Source organism: Erithacus rubecula (genome assembly GCF_903797595.1).
Source record: "Erithacus rubecula genome assembly, chromosome: 3".
Lineage (NCBI taxonomy): Eukaryota > Metazoa > Chordata > Aves > Passeriformes > Muscicapidae > Erithacus > Erithacus rubecula.
In genome coordinates, this window is record NC_136689.1 from 1,248,107 (window position 1) to 1,265,174 (window position 17,068).

The 17,068-nt window shown below is 41.6% G+C and overlaps 1 protein-coding gene across 2 annotated transcripts in view; it reads left to right on the forward strand.

Annotated features, from left to right (window-relative positions):
* The first annotated feature begins 2,546 nt into the window (after positions 1–2,546).
* ALS2CL (ALS2 C-terminal like) overlaps positions 2,547–17,068 on the forward strand; it is a 42,049-nt gene continuing 27,527 nt past the window's right edge. Inside the window, exons 1-5 of one of the 2 annotated variants that reach the window (XM_079300493.1) lie at positions 2,547–2,798; positions 12,603–12,711; positions 13,854–14,046; positions 15,196–15,261; positions 15,938–16,103. In XM_079300493.1, coding sequence (XP_079156619.1) covers positions 2,562–2,798; positions 12,603–12,711; positions 13,854–14,046; positions 15,196–15,261; positions 15,938–16,103 — 771 coding nt within the window. In that variant the 5' untranslated portion in view covers positions 2,547–2,561. Of the gene's footprint in view, positions 2,799–7,300; positions 8,929–12,602; positions 12,712–13,853; positions 14,047–15,195; positions 15,262–15,937; positions 16,104–17,068 lie in introns of those variants that run through there. The other variant, XM_079300494.1, reaches the window with a different exon arrangement.

Genomic DNA, 17,068 nt, shown 5'->3' on the forward strand with positions numbered 1-17,068 from the left:
TTCTGAGGATTTTCTGGGAATGCATTTCAGGTGCTCAAAGTATCAACTTTGGGAATTCTGGGATGGGAATTCCAGGTGATTCCCATCCATGAGTTGGGAATTTCAGCTCCATCCTTTTATTCCCAGGGTTTTGGAATGGAATTCTTCCCTTTTAGAAAATTCTGTGGGAATCCTGGGATGAGATTCAGAGAATTTTTGGGGAATGCATTCCATGGGATCAGAGTATAAATCCTGGGAATTCTGGGATGGGAATTCCAGGTGATTCCCATCCATAAGATGGGAATTCCAGCTCCATCCTTTTCTTCCCAGAGATCTGGGAATGGGAACTCTGGAATCTGTCTCAGGATTTTCTGGGAATTCCTTCCAGGTGCTCAGAGTATAAACTCTGGGAATTCCAGCTCTGTCCTTTTATTCCCAAGGCTTTTTTCAATTTTATTTTTATTTATTTTTATTCATTTTGTTTGTTTAAATTTTTAAATTTCATTTCTTTTTCTTGGATTTAAAAATTTTCTTTGGAATTTATTTTATACTTTAAAAATTTTAATTTAATTTTAATTTTATTTATTTATTTATTTATTTTGTTTTTCCCTATTTTAAGTTTAATTTAGGCTTTATTTTTATTTTGGTATTTTGAAAATTTAATTTACTTTTATTTTTCTTTATTAAATTTTACTTTTTAAATTTCTTTAATTTTTGTTTTATTTCATTTTTTGTTGATTTTCTTTCTATCTAATTTTGATTTGATTTTATTTTAATGACCTAATTTTATTTCATTATTTTTACTTTTTAATTTTTTACTTTGTTTTAATTTATTATTTAATCATTCTTAAATTTATTTTTATTATTTTATTTTATTTTTGTTTTACTTTAACTTGATTCTATTTTATTCTTTTTTTTTATTTTTGCTTTAACTTTTTAAAATTTTATATTCTTAATTTTTTTATTTTTTGTTGAATTGAATAGAATTTTGTTTATAGGAATGATGGGAAAATAAAAAACCAACAGTTTGGTCTCCTTGGGAATGCTCCAGATCGGGATAATTCCACATTTATCCCGGATTAAATTCAGATTTATCCCAGATTTCTTGGAGTTTCCAATCAGATTTTCCATGGGAATCTCTTTTGTGGGAAGAGGGAATTCAGGGAATTCGCTGCTTCCCCTTTTCCAGAATTCCCAGTGGAAATTTGGGATTTCAGGGCTCTTTTCCTGTGGTTTCCTGGGTTCATCTCCATCCCTCCCTTCCCAAATTTCCAGGAATCACTTCCAACCTTTCTCCACTTTCCTTGGTTTTCCCCCAGAGCAGCAAATCCAAGATCCCAGTGCTTCCCTGTTTTTATGGATGTTTGGAAATTTCCAGGTTCCCAGTTTGTCCCAACTGGGAGGGAACCAGGGAAATCTGGGAAAATCCAGGAAAATAATCCAGGAAAATCCAGGGAAACCTGAGTAAATCCAGGAAAATAATCCAGGAAAATAATCCAGGAAAATAATCCAGGAAAATCCAGGGAAACCTGAGTAAACCCAGGAAAATCCATGAAAATAATCCAGGAAAATAATCCAGGAAAATCCAGGGAAACCTGAGTAAACCCAGGAAAATCCAGGAAAATAATCCAGGAAAATCCAGAAGGATCTCAGTTCTTCCCAACCAGGAAAATAATCCAGGAAAATAATCCAGGAAAATAATCCAGGCAAATCCAGGAAAATAATCCAAGAAAATCCAGAAGGATCCCAGTTCTTCCCAACCAGGTGGGAACCAGGGAAATCTGGGAAAATCCGGGAAAATCCAGGAGGATCCCAGTTCTTCCCAGTCAGGAGGAAACTGGGGCTGAGTGCCAGGAAAATCCAGGAAAATAATCCAGGAAAATCCAGGTAAACCCAGGAAAATAATCCAGGAAAATAATCCAAGAAAATCCAGAAGGATCCCAGTTCTTCCCAACCAGGTGGGAACCAGAGAAATCTGGGAAAATTCAGAAAAATGCAAGAAAATAATTCAGGAAAATCTGGAAGGATCCCAGTTTATCCCAGCCAGAAAGGAACTGGGGCTGGGACAATCTGGGAAAATCCATGGAAATCTGGGAAAATGGAGGAAAATTAATCCAGGAAAATCCAGGGAAATCTGGATAAATTTGGGAAAATCCAGGAAAATCTGAGAGGATCCCAATTCATACCCAGCCAGGAAGGAACTGGGGCTGGGTGCTGGGACAATCTGGGAAAATCCATGGAAATCTGGGAAAATCCATGGAAATCTGGGAAAATGTGGGAAAATCGAGGAAAATCAATCCAGGAAAATCCAGGGAAATCTGGATAAATTTGGGGAAATTCAGGAAAATCTGAGAGGATCCCAATTCATACCCAGTCAGGGGCTGGGTGCTGGGAAAATCCAGGAAAATAATCCAAGAAAATCCTTCTCAAATCCCTTTGGCTGCAAGGAAATCTCTGGAAAAGAAGGAAATTCTTCCCTTCACCTTTCAGATTTGAAATTCCCCCTGTTGAATTGTGGCTGGGAATTCTCAGTGGGAAAAATCCAGAAGAGCTTCATCGTTCCAGAAGGAAAAATCAGGAATATGGGAAATTTTGTGGCGTTTCCCTTTAAATCCTCTCCAGGCTCAGATTCCAGCTGCTGGAATTTTCCGCCTGCCAGAGGTTTCCATGCCGACCAGGAATGTTGTGGTGCACCTTGGGAGAAAAGAGAATTCCCAGAATTTCCCTTCCCTCCCTTTGGGTTTGAGTCCGGAGAGGAGTTGGAGCCAGGAATTTTCCTCTTCCCATTCCCATGGATCTGGAGTCTGGCTGATCCCGAGGTAAGAGGGAATTTTGCTGGGAGATTCTTCTGGAATTGTTCTTGTGGGATTTGATCCAGTTGGATTTTTGCTGTTGTGGAGATCGGGCGGTTCCGATCAGGAATTTTGGGATTTGGGAATTTCTGGTTTGGGTGGTCTGAAAAAGATCCAAAGGCACAGGGGAATGTGGGAAGCTGGGAATTCTGGAAAATCCCATTCTGTGGGAATGTGCCTCATTTCTGGGAGATATTCCCAAAATTGCTGTGTTGGATGGAAAATCAGGAATGGGATAGAACAGTGGGATAAATGTTCCCAAATCCCAAAGTCCCTGATGGAATGTTGGGAATGGGATAGAACAGTGGGATAAATATTCCAAAAATCCCATGTTGGATGGAAAATGAGAAATGGGATAGAACAGTGGGATAGATATTCCCAAATTTCTGAGTTCCCCATGGAAAATCAGGAATGGGATAGAGCAGTGGGATAAATATTTGCAAATCCCTGAGTCCCTGATGGAATGTTGGGAATGGGATGGAATAGTGGGATAAATATTCCTAAAATCCCTGTGTTGGATGGAAAATCAGGAATGGGATAGAACAGTGGGGTAAATATTCCCAAATCCCTGTGTTGGATGGAAAATCAGGAATGGAATAGAATGGTGGGATAGATATTCCTAAATTTCTGAGTTCCCCATGGAATGTCGGGAATGGGAGAGAATGGAGGGATAAATATTCCCAAATCCCAAAGTCCCTGATGGAATGTTGGGAATGTTATAGAACAGTGGGATAAATATTCCTAAATCCCCAAATTGGATGGAAAATCAGGAATGGGATAGAACAGTGTGATAAATATTCCCAAAATCCCTGAATTGGATGAAAAATCAGGAATGGGATTGAACAGTGGGATAAATATTCCCAAATCCCAAAGTCCCTGATGGAATGTTGGGAATGGGATAGAACAGTGGGATAAATATTCCCAAATCCTGGTTCAAATGGAATGTTGGGAATTTGATAGAATGTTGGGATTCCCTGGGATGAGGGGATTTGGTCTCTTCAGGTGGTGACAGAGCTCAAGGAATATTTGGATAATGCTCCCAGAAATATTTTGGGATGTCCTGGGCAGGAGCAGGAGCTGGATGATCCTGGAGGATCCTGGTTTTTATGGATCATCCTGGAGCTGATGTTTCTCACTTTTGGAAGTGGCTTCCAGCTCAGTGGGACAGATCCAGATTGTCCCCATGGATCTGGGAAAGGTTGGGGAGGGATGGAAAAGATTGGATAGGGATGGGAAAATTTGGATACAGATGGGAAAGGTTGGATAGGGACGGGAAAAGTTGGATAAGGATCTGAGAAAGGTTGGATAGGGATGGGAAAATTTGGATAGGGATGGGGGGTTGGATATGGGCAGGAAAGGCTGGATAAGGATCTGGGAAATATCAGATACAGGTTGGAAAGGTTGGATTCAGATGGGAAAAGTTGGATACAGATCTGAGAAGGGTTGGAAGGGATGAGAAAGGTTGGATATGGATTGGAAAGGTTGGTTAGGGATGGGAGGGGTTGGATACAAATGGGAAAATTTGGATAGGGATGGAAAAGGCTGGATATGGATGGGAAAGGTTGGATAAAGATCTGGGAAAGTTTGGATAAGGATCTGGAAAATTTGGACACGGATGGGAAAGGTTGGATAAGGATCTGGAAAAGGTTGGATATGGATGCAAAGGTCACTCCAAGGCCACCAACTCCCTGAGGCCACAGGAAAAATCATCCATGGAATGTTTGGACAACGCCCTTGGAAAAGCAGGAAAAGGCTGAATCCCAACTGGATCCTGCTGACCTCTTAAAGAAGGGACAAATCCTTGATTCCCATCCAAGGGCTGAGAATTCCCTGGGAATAAAATATTCCTGGTGCCTGTTGGTCGAGCTGGACCAGTTCTGTGACTTCCCAGGGGAATTCCAGCAGCAGCCACGTGCTGGAAGCGCCCCAGGAGCTGCAGCTGAATTCCCACAGAATTCCCACAGAATTCCCACAGAATTCCCACAGAATTCCCACAGAATTCCCACAGAATTCCCACAGAATTCCCACAGAATTCCCACAGAATTCTGGCTTTTCCAAAATCCTCCTGCTCACCCCAATGTGAGTCTGGAAAATTCCTCATATGGAATTTTATCGGCATTAAATACGGAATTCTATCTTGGTTTCCAATTGAATTTTATGGAATTAAACATTGATTCTGTCTGAGTTTCCAACAGAATGTCCTGGAATTAAACACAGAATTTCATCCTGGTTTTCCACAAAATTTCCTGGAATTAAATGTGAATTTCCATCCTGGTTTCCAACAGAATCTCCTGGAATTAAATGTGAATTTCCATCCTGGTTTTCAGCTGAATTTTCTGGAATTAAGCATGAAGTTCCATCTTGGTTTCCAAAGGAATTTCCTGGAATAACCAGAATTCCATCCCGGTTTCTAACTGAATTTTGTGGAATTAAACATAGAATTCCATCCTGGTTGCCAGTTGAATTTTCTGGATTTAAACAATGAATTCCATTCTGGTTTCCAACTGAATTTTATGGAATGAAACACTAAATTCTATCCTCATTTCCAGCTGAATTTTCTGGAATTAAACATGGAATTCCACCCTGGTTTCCAATCGAATTTTATGGAATTAAACGTCGATTTCCATACTTGGTTTCCAATGGATTTTCCTGGAATTAAAAATGGAATTCCACTCTGGTTTCCAAAGGAATTTCCTGGAATGAACCATGGAATTCCATCCTGTTTTCCCAGGAACATGAAAATCCTGGGATTTTGGCACAGAATTCCATGCTTGGAACACATTCCTTCATTTTAGGGATCCTCTAGATAAGTGAATCTCTTTTTTTTTTTTTTTTTTTTTTTTTTTTTTTTTTTTTTTTTTTTTTTTTTTTTTTTTACAGCATGAGATCTTAAAAGCAAAGTAGATCCATGGAAATTCCAGGAAATTCCAAGCTCTGTGTTCTTTTCCAAAATCTTGGATTATTCCCGGAGCAAAAAAAAAAAAAAAAAAAAAAAGGAAATCCTGTTGGAATTAACCAGGATTCTGGATCTGGTGATTCCAGAAATTGGGAAAATTTTAATTTTTTTTTCCCAAATCCCATCTCTGTGTTCTCGATGTGCATTGGAAACTCTTGAGAAAAATGCTACAGGAATTTTAAATGAAAATCCTTAAGGAGAAGAGATTTTGGGAATTTTGGGGTTGGATTTAGGATTTTTTAGAAGGAGGGGAAATGGTTAAAGATGGCTGAAGTACAGCAAAAAAAAAAAAAAAAAAACAAAACCAAAAAAAAACCCCAAAAAACTCTGGGAGCTCCTGAGAGATGGATTTGGGAATTTTTGGAGTTGGATTTAGGATTTTTTTAGGAGGAGGGGAGAGAATTCCTGGGGCTGAGATGTTTGGGATTTCCTGACTGATGGGTTTGGGAATTTTGGGGTCGGGTTTAGGGTTTTTTAGAAGGAAATTAAAGAGTTAAATGTGGCTGAGCTGCACAGGGAACTCCGAGACCTCCTGACCGAGGGATTTGTGGATTTGGGGTTGTTTTTAGGATTTTTTTAAGAGGAGGGGAAAGAGTTAAAAACTGAGGTGCAGCAGAGAACTCTGGGAGCTCCTGAGGAACGAATTTGGGAATTTTCGTGCTGGATTTAGGATTTTTTAGGAGGAAGGAAAAGAATTCTTGGGGCTGAGGTGTAATTTCTCAGAGGATTTAGGAATTTTGTGGTCGAGTTTAGGATTTTTTAGGCAGGGAGAGGAAAGAATTTCTGGGGCTGAGATGCCTGGGGTTTCCTGACCAAGTGATTTAGGAATTTTGGGGTTGGATTTAGGATTTTTTAGAAAAAAAGGAAAGAGTTAAAAGTGGCTGAGCTGCACAGAGAACTCTGAGGGCTGCTGACTGAGGATTTTGGGAATTTTTGGGGTTGGATTTAGGATTTTTTAGGAGGAAAGGAAATGGTTAAAAGTGGCTGAAGTGTCTGGGATCTCCTGACCGATGGATTTGGGAATTTTGGGGTGGGGTTTAGGATCTTTAAGAGGAGCAGAAAGAGTTAAAAGTGACTGAGGTGTCTGGGATCTCCTGAGGGACGGATTTGGGATTTTAACGAGTTGGATTTAGGATTTTTTTTAGAAAGAAAGGAAAGAGTTAAAGGTTGAAGTGCAGCAGAGAATTCTGGGATCTCCTGACCGATGGATTTGGGATTTTTGGGGTCGTTTTTAGGGTTTTTTGTGAGAAAGAGAAATGATTTTAAAGGTGGCCGAGGTGTCTGGAATATCCTGACTGATGGATCTGAGAATTTTAGGTTTGAATTTAGGAATTTTTAGGAGGAAGGGAAATTTAGGAATTTTTAGGAGGAAGGGAAAGAGTTAAAGGTGGCTGAGCTGCCGAGAAATCCGGGACCCCTGAGAGAAGGATTTGGGAATTTCGCGGTTGTTTTTAGGATTTTTTTGGAGGAGCGGAAAGAGTTAAAGGCTGAGAAGCATCTGGGATCTCCTAACCGATGGATTTGGGATTTTTAGGGCTGAATTTAGGATTTTTTAGGAGGAGACAAAATAATTCCTGGTGGCTGAAGTGCAGCAAAAAACTTCGGGACCCGCTGGGGAAAAGATTTGGGGATTTTTGGGGTTGGATTTAGGATTTTTTTTAAGAAGAGAGGAGACAGTTCCTGGGGCAGAGATGTCGGGAATCTCCTGACTGATGGATTTTGGAATTTTGGGACTGTTTTTAGGATTTTTTTAGAAAGAAGGGAAAGAGTTAAAGGTTGAGGTACAGCAGAGAACTCTGGGAGCTCCTTAGAGACGGATTTGGGAATTTTGGGGTTGTATTTAGGGGTTTTTTTTTAGGAAGAGGGGAGAGAATTCCAGGGGATGAGGTATCTGGGATCTCCTGACCGACGGGTTTGGGAATTTTGGGGTCGGATTTGGGATTTTTTAGAAGGAGGGGAAAGAATTTCTGGTGGCTGAGCTGCACAGAACTCCGGAATCTCCTGACCGAGGGATTTGGGAATTTTGGGGTCAAATTTAGGATTCTTTAAGAAGGGGGGAAAGAGTTGAAGGTGGCTGAGCTGCACAGAGAACTTTGGGATCTCCTGACGGATGGATTTGCCAATTTTGGGATGTTTTTAGGATTTTTTTAGGAGGAGCAGAAAGAGTTAAATGTGGCAGAGAACTCCGGGATCTCCTGACGGACGGATTTGGGAATTTTGGGGTTGGATTTAGGATTTTTTTAGGAGAAGAGGAGAGTGTTCCTGAGGCTGAGATGTCTGGGATGTCCTGAGGGGCGGATTTGGGAATTTTGGGGTTGATTTTAGTATTTTTTAAGAGGAAAGGAAAGAGTTAAAGGCGGTTGAAATGCACAGAGAACTTGGGGAGCTCCCGAGGGACGGATTTGGGAATTCTGGAGTTGGATTTAGGATTTTTTAGGAGGAAAATAAACGGTTAAAGTTGGCTGAGGGTCCCCCCCTCTGGGACCCCCTGAGAGAAGGATTTGGGAAGTTTAGGGTTGTTTTTTTGGGTTTTAGGAGGAAGTGAAACAGTTCGTGCTTCATCACGTGCTGTCCATCCCTCCCTGCCAGCAGGAAAAAAAAACAAAAAAAAACTTTTCCAAAGATTTCCTGGAATCTTCAGCAAATGGGAAGGAGCCAGGCAGGAGGAGGAAGAGGAAAAAAAAATCCCAATTTTATTTTTTTGTTATTTTTGTGGGAACAGAGAGGGGCTGAAAAATCGCCGGGAGCTGCGAAACTGCCCCCCAAAAATCCTCCCTGACCTTTTCCCTTTCACTTCCCGAAATTTTTCAACTTCCCCAAAATCCGGGCGTGACAAAATTCGGGATGACAAAATCCGGGATTATTAAAAAAAAAAAAAAAAAAAAAAAAAAAAAAAAAAAAAAAAAAAGCCAAAAACAAAGAAAAGAGGAAGAGGAGGAGCAGGAATTTGGGAAGCCCAAGTTTTAGGATTTTGTAATCCCAGCTCCCGTGGGTGGTTGGGATTTGGGGCTCTGCCTCCAAATGTGGGAGGGAGAGATGGGAGGGAAAAGTTCCAGCCTTGAGAACACCGAGAATTCCCGGATTTCTGCATTTCCCCAAGTTTTTTCCAGCCAGGAATTTTCCTGCGCTGCTTCATGCCAGGTAGGTCGCTCCATAATCCATCAAATTTTGGGATTTCCTGCTTGCTTTTGGGATCAGAACTTCATTTGTTCCGCAGGAAATTTGGGAATGTTTTCCCCAGGTAGAACCGGGATGCAATTCCGGAACGCATTTTCCCATAAAATCTCCGCTTTCCCCTAAGGAATTTCCATTTGTTTTTTAGGAATTTCACTAAAATTCAAACCCTATCCTTGCTCCCACTTTTTCCAGGAATATTCCCGGTGCTGCTGCAGCAGGGAGGGATTTTCCAGCCTCCCCTGGAATTCCAGGGTGGATCAAACAAAGCTGGAAAAGCCGCCAAGAGATCCAGAGTTAAAGCCGGGCTGATAAACTCGGTTTAGCAGGTTTCTGTCCGGGGGGAGGTGATCCCAAAAAAACCCCAAAAAACCCCTTCCAGGAGCTCTGGAATTCCGGGAAAAGTCGAGATTCAAGGCTCGGTTTGGAGGGAAAAGCGGCGCTTTGGAGGAGTTTTAAAAATAATTAAGAATTAAAGGCAGAGGAAGGGCTGCGTTTAAACTTGGGTTTGATTTGGATTTAGTTTGGAGCTGAGTTTAAACTGGGGTTTGATTTGGGTTTAGTTTAGGGCTGGGATTAAACTGGGGTTTGATTTTGGTTTAGTTTGGGGCTGGGGTTAAACTGGGATTTAATTTGGGTTTATTTTGGGGCTGGGATTAAACTGGGGTTTGATTTGGGTTTAGTTTGGGGCTGGGTTTAAACTGGGGTTTGATTTGGGTTTAGTTTGGGGCTGGGTTTAAACTGGGGTTTAGTTTGGGGCTGGGTTTAAACTGGGGTTTGATTTGGGTTTAGATTGGGGCTGGGTTTAAACTGGGGTTTGATTTGGGTTTGGTTTGGGGCCGGGTTTGAACCTGAATTTGATTTGGGTTTAAACTTGGGTTTATTTTGGGGCTGGGTTTAAACTGCAGCTTAATTTGGGTTTAATTTGAGTTTAATTTAGGGTTAAACTTGGGTTTAGTTTGGGTTTGGTTTGGGGCTGGATTTTAACTTTGGTTTAATTTGGGGCGGGGTTTGAAATTTAGTTTAAACTTTGGCTTAGTTTGAGGCTGGATTTAAATTTGGGTTTAATTTAGGGCTGGGTTTAAGTTGGGTTTCTTTAGGCCTGGCCTAAAGCTGAGGCTGCTTAAGGAAAATCCCTTTGACTCTGGAATTCCTGGAATGTGCAGCTATTTCCTGACAGTTTCATTCCCAAAGGGCAAAAAAAATTTTTGGGAATGTGGGCGGGATTAGCACAAAAATCTGGCCCTGAGTGGATTGTGAGGCCAGAAAATCTCCAAATTCCAGAGAAATTCAGGAAAAACAGGAAATAAAATTGGGAATTTGGAGATTCCTGATTCCAGAGTTGGGGTTTTTTTGGGACTAAGAGTGGAATAAACCTCGGGAAGCTCCTGGGTTTAGGTTTGGTTGCTAAAACCAGCTCTGGTTAATTCCAGCCTAGCTGAGCCACAGGCTCAACCTGTTTGGGAATGTTGACATTCCATTGGCATTGGAAAAACACCTCGTGTTTCCCCAGCCAGACTTTCCTTGGGAAAGGCTTTGGGCAGGAAAACACCTGGGGAATTTCCTTTGGGAATTGGGGGAATTTCCTTTGGGGATTGGGGGAATTTCCTTTGGGAATTGGGGGAATTTCCTTTGGGAATTGGGGGAATTTCCTTTGGGAATTGGGAAAATTTCCTTTGGGAATTGGGGGAATTTCCTTTGGGGATTGGGGAAATTTCCTTTGGGAATTGGGGGAATTTCCTTTGGGGATTGGGAGAATTTTCCTTCAAGAATTGGGGGAATTTTCTCCAGGCCCTGGGGGAATTTCCTCTGGGAATTGTTGGAATTTCTCTGGGAATTGTTGGAATCTTTTCCAGGATTTGTGGCAATATACTCTGGGAATTAGGGAAATATCCTCTGGGAGTTGTGGGTATTTCCTGTGGGAATTGTGGCAATTTTCTCTGGGAACTGGAAGAATTTTTTCTGCTAATTGTGGGAATTTCCTCTGGAAATTGGGGGTATTTCCTTTGGGAATTGTGGGGATTTCCTCCAGGAATTGGGGGAATTTTCTCTGGGAAATGGAGGAAATTTCCTCCAAGGATTGGGGGAATTTCCTCCAGGAATTCTGCTCTTTGGAATGCTGAACAGGAGTTGGAAGTGCTGCACATTCCTGGTTTTTGTCCTGCCTTCAGATTTATTTTCCAAGAGACTCCAAAGGGTTGGATGGGACAGGAGGAGATTCCTGGTACTCCCAGATTTTTGGGAAAGACCATGTCAAAAAAAATGGTGGAAAAAAAAATTGGGAGTTCTTGATTTTTGGATTGGAACTGGAAATGATTCCAGGGAAAATTCTGGGATTTTTCCAAGTGCCCAAAGGGATTCTAGGAGAGCTGGAGAAGGATTTGGGATAAAGGATGGAATGACAGGAAAACAGGGAATGCATCCCACTGCCAGAGTGGTATAAATGGGATATTGGGAAGAATTCCTGGCTGGGATGGAATTCCCAAAGAATTCCATGGCTGCTGCATCCCTGGAAATATCCAAAACCAGATTGGAGCAAACTTTTCCTCATATTCCCAATTTTTCTCCCCCCAGAATTGGGTTCAATTTCTCCAAGTGCTCCATGATTCCCTCTCCATTCCTTGAATTCCCAATTTTGCTTCTTGGAATTTTGTGATTTTCCTGCTTTCTGAGCTCATTTCCTGCTGGATGTTTTTTCTGGAAATGAGGAAGTTCAGGAACTTTCTTCACACCTGGGAAAGGAGTGATCCCAAAGTGCTGCTCCTGGGAAAAGGGGATTTTTGGGATGGGAATCCTGGAAAGTGCAGCTGAGCCCAAATTCCAATGAGAGGAATGGGAATGAGAGTGATGGGAAGAGATTTCTCCTTCATCCTTTGGATTTCTAGGATTTAATTCCCTCTGGTATTAATTAGGATTACCACCAGGAATTTCAGATTTTTCCAGATGTTTTGAGGTGCCAAGATCATTGGGAATTTGGGAAAAGAGGGCTGGAAATGAGCAGGATGGGAATGAGAAGGGTGGGAAGAGATTTTTCCTTTTCCTTTGGATTTCTAGGATTTAACTCCCTCTGTAATTAATCAGGATTACCATGAAGAATTCCAGGTTTTTCAAGATGTTTTACAGTGCTGAGATCATTGGGAATTTGGGAATGAGTGGGATGGGAATGAGAGGGGTGGGAAAAAATTTCTCCTTCATCCTTTGGAATTCTGGGATTTTCTCTTGGGAGAACCCCTATGGGATAAATTAGGATTACCCCAAGGAATTCCAGGATTTTCCCGACATTTTGCATTGGGACTTTGGGAAAATTTGGGACATTTTGTCTCCATTGTCTCCACTTCAGCTGTTTCCTTTCTGTCCCATTCCCAACTTTCCCCAAGGATTTTTGGGATTGGCCCCACCTGGGAATGCAGCCAAGGGCAGGGAAGCTTTGCTGAAACCTCAGGAGAGAAATCCAAGGAAAAATCTTGGAGATGGAATCCAATGGCTGATCTGTTTTCTAAAGATTTGATTCATTCCTGGTGTTTTCCTGGGCTTTCATTTATTCCTGGTGTTTTCCTGGGATTGGATTAATTCCTGCTGTTTTCCAGGGATTTGATTCATTCCTGGTGTTTTCCAGGGATTTAATTCCTGCTGTTTTCCAGGCCATGTCCACAGCTGGAATTTTGGGATCTCTGCTCCAAGTGGAGGAAAACTTCTCCTCCTGCCTGGCCCGGATTGATGCTCTCATCCTCAAACCTCTGCTCCAGGCAGGTAAATCCCAGGAATTTTTCTCTGGAATTCCCACCTGGAGTCAAGCAAAGAAGGGATTTCCAGCTGGAATTCCTGCTGGGAAGAGTTTCCTTGAAGGAAATATTTTGTAGGAGTGTTTTCCCTAAAATGAGAAACAGGGAACAAACTCAAGGTTGTGTTCTGGATATTTTTAGGGATGAATCCATGTTTTCAGCAGGATCAGCATTCCCAGTCCAGTTTCCAGCATGGAAATGGAAAATTCATTCCACAAATCCCAAAAATTTGGCCCTGCTCCCATTCCAGGCTCGTCCCAGAAGGAAAAAATTTGTGGGAACAGGTTGGGAGCTCCAGGGAAATTCTAAATCCAGGGAAATTTCTGACCCTGACTTGCCCATGTGGGGCCTTTCCAGAAATTCCTTTTGGGATGAGTCCAAGGAAAATGGGAAAGGTTCCATGGGAAAAGGGTGGGAATTTTCCCTCTGGAGAGTTTGGGATGGAGTTTATCCCATTCCAGCAATTCCTCCCTGAACTCTGAAGTTCTTTCAATTTTTTCCATTTTTTTCCCTCTCTATTTCCCCAAATTATTTATTTATTCCAGCAAATCCAGCTCCACGGACTCCAAAAATTCCTGGGATTTCCCCTTTTTCAGATCCATTTTCCATTTCTTTTTTTCTCTATTTTCCCAAACTATTTGGTTTATCCCATTCCAGGAAAAATGGCTACTTGGACTCAGAGAGTTCCTTGGAATTTCCCCATTTTCTCATCCATTTCCACTATTTTTTTCCCTCTCTATTTTCCAAAGTTTTCCAGCCAAAACAGCTCCATGAACACTGAAATTCCTGGAATTTCCCCCTTTTCTGATCAATTTGTCCAATTTTTTTTATCTCTCTATTTTCCCAAAGTATTTATTCCAGCTAAAACAGCTCCATAGACTGAAATTCCTGGAATTTTCTCTTTTTCTGACCCATTTTTCCCTTTTTTTTTTTCCTCCCCACTTTCCCCAATTTTTAAATTCACTTATTCCAAAACAACCCCACGGACTCGGAAAATTCCTGGAATTTCCACTTTTTCCCTTTTGAGGATTTATCAGACACAGACAACACATTCCACAAAATCCTTTGAGAATCCCAAATTTCCCATTTTTCCTGATTTTCCCCTGGCAGAACCCCACGATCCCAAGGAAAAGGAGAATTTCCAGCTCTTGGTGCTCCTCAACGATCGTTTCCAATCCCTCTGGAATTTCACAGAGGAGAATTCCAGGAACCTGAGGGGAAAATGTGGCAACTCTGACTCTGGCTGCATCCAGGATTTTTACATCCTCTGGAAAGGAGATCTTTTCCTCAGCCTCTACATCCAGTGAGTGCTGGAATATTTGGGATTGGAACGGGATAATTCCAAAGTGGGAATATCTGGGAAAAATGGGATGAGAGGTCACAGAGGGGAAATGTCCTTGGGAAAGTGCATTGGATGTGGATTTTTCCATGATTTTGTGCTTTTGGGTTGGGATCTGAGATCCCAGTGGGAATAAAAGTTTATGGAGAACTGAAGAGCCAAAATAATCTTCAATTCCTGGTTTTTTTCTTTTCCATAAAAGTGGCCAAAGCTTTTCCAGTTGGGGTTTTCCAGTTTGGATTTTCCAGTTTGGATTTTCCAGCTGAGAATTTCCAGCTGAGAATTTCCAGTTTGGGTTTTCCAGTGTGGATTTTCCATCTGGGATTTTCTTGTTTGGGTTTTCCAGTTTGGGTTTTCCAGTTTGGATTTTCCAGTTTGGGTTTTCCAGTTGGGGTTTTCAGTTGGGATTTTCCAACTGGGATTGTTCCAAAGGAATTTATCCTGAGATTTTATTTTATTCCAATTTTTAATGTTTAATGTGGTTTAATGTGGGATTTGCATGGGAAATTGTGGGATTTGCATGGGAAATGTGGGATTTGCATGGGAAATGTGGGATTTGCATGGGGAATGTGGGATTTGCATGGGAAATTGGGATTTGCTGGGAAAATTTTCTGGGAGAAAAATGTAAGATTTGCTGCAAATTTTTGGTCTTGGGATATGCAGCTCTTGGAAGAAAATCTTGGCAAATATGAAATGGAAAAGGAAAATTCTGAGTTTCACTTGGAAAAATAAAGCAAGCTCAGAGTGTGATAGCTCCACTGTTTACATCCCAGAATTCCCAAATTTTCTGAATTCTGATGGGAATTCTGTGGTAAGGAGTCCATGAATGAACAGCTCTGAAGTTGCAGGCAGGAATTTCATTCCCTAAAATCTGCTGGAAATGGATCCTGGTTTTATCAGCACTTTTTCCTTATCCAAGTCTGGAATTGAGACTGGGAGGGAATTCCAAGATCCAATCCAACCTTTGATCTCAACCCATCAAATATCCCAGCCTGCATTTTTCCAGAGGTGCTTTTATGGAATTAAATGAGCTTCCCAACATTTTGGGATCTGTAAACTCATCCCAAATTTCTCTCTCAAGCTCCTCTTGTGTCTCCTTGGAATTTTTTCCAGATATTTCGTCACCTTCGCCAACTTTGTCGTGGTCCAGGGATTCGAGCAGGTCACCAAGAGCAAGAGGTCAGCAAGTGGAAAATCCTTGGGAATCTTGGAAATCCTTGGGATATGGGGACATTGAGCAGCTCTGAGCACTGGAGAATCCCAAAATTCTGGAATGGTTTGGAAAAATCCTCCAAAAATTCCATACTGGGGCAGCTCCCAGGTTGCTCCAAGTCTTGGACAATTCCAGGATTGGATTTTCCCCTTTCCAAACTCCTGGAGTTGGAAACTTGGGATTTGGGGATCTAGGGAAAAGATGGAATTGGAGAGGGGAATCTGGCTGGGAATTGCCACTTATCCCAGATTTTTATGGAAGCAGGGAATGAAAAGCTGGATTTATAAGGAGCACATTCCCAAGCATGTTATTCCCTGGTTTTTCCATGGCTCCCACTATCCCAGATTGCTCCAAGCCCTGGCCAACCCTGGACAATTCCAGGGATGGATTCTCTCTTTCCAACCACCCACAGCTCCTTCTGGAGTTGGAAACTTGGGATTTAGGGAAGGGGTTGAAATGTGGAAATTCTCACTAATCCCAGATTTTTATGGAAGCAACAGCTGAAAACACGAATTTCTAAGGAGCACATTCCTTGATTTTTCACAGATTTCTCCATCCCCATCATGCAGAAAGTTTGGAGAACAGAGGTGTGGGAATTCTAGGATAATTAACAACCTTTTCTCATAATTCCCAATTTTCCAGTGAGGCCTGGAAGCTCCACAAGGTGGTGCTGAAAGAATTCCTGCGGGATTTCACCTCGGAGAGTTCCCTGGCGCCCGCCCTGCACGCTGCCCTCCAAAAACCCTTCAGGGATCACATCCAGAGCTACCTCCAGCTCCTGTCCCAGCTCCAGGGGCAGCTCCAGGAGGTGGGAATTCTCTTCTGGGTTGGTTTTGTGGGAAGAAATATTCCCTAAAATCCAATCTGGATATGCCCAAGCTCAGGATGGATGCATCGCTAAATATTCCTGAAAATACAACCTGGATTTTGTATGTTAAATATTCCCAAAAATCCAGCCTGGACATTGATAAATATCCCTAAAAATCCAGCCTGGACCTCCTTTGCCAAATATTCCTGTATATCCAGTCTGGACATTGATAAATATTCCCTAAAATCCAGCCTGGACATGGGTAAATATTCCCAAAATTCCAGCCTGGACATTGATAAATATTCCCTAAATTCCAGCCTGGACATTGATAAATATTTACTAAAACCCAGCCTGGACATTGATAAATATTCCCTAAAATCCAGCCTGGACATTGATAAATGTTTACTAAAATCCAGCCTGGACATTGATAAATATTCCCTAAAATTCAGCCTGGACCTCCAGTGCTAAACATTCCTTAAAATCCAACCTGGATATTGATAAATATTCCTGAAAATCCAGCCTGGAACTCCTTTGTTCCAGGATAGACCCACTGCTAAATATTTCCTAAAATCCAGCCTGGTTCTCTTGTTAAATATTCCCTAAAATCCACCCTGGATCTTCCTCATTCCAGGAGGGACACGATGCTAAATATTCCTGAAAATCCAGCCTGGAACTCCTTTGCTAAATATTCCCTAAAATCCAACCTGGACATTGATAAATATTCCATAAAATCCAACGTGGACATTGATAAATATTCCATAAAATCCAACGTGGATATTGATAAATATTGCTGAAAATCCAGCCTGGAACTCCTTTGTTCCAGAATAGACACATTGCTAAATATTCCCTAAAATCCAGTTTGGATCTCCCTCATTCCAGGAGTGACATGTTGCAAAATATTCTCAGAAATCCAGTCTGGACATGGCTAAATATTCCACAAAATCCAGCCTGCACCTCTTTTGCTA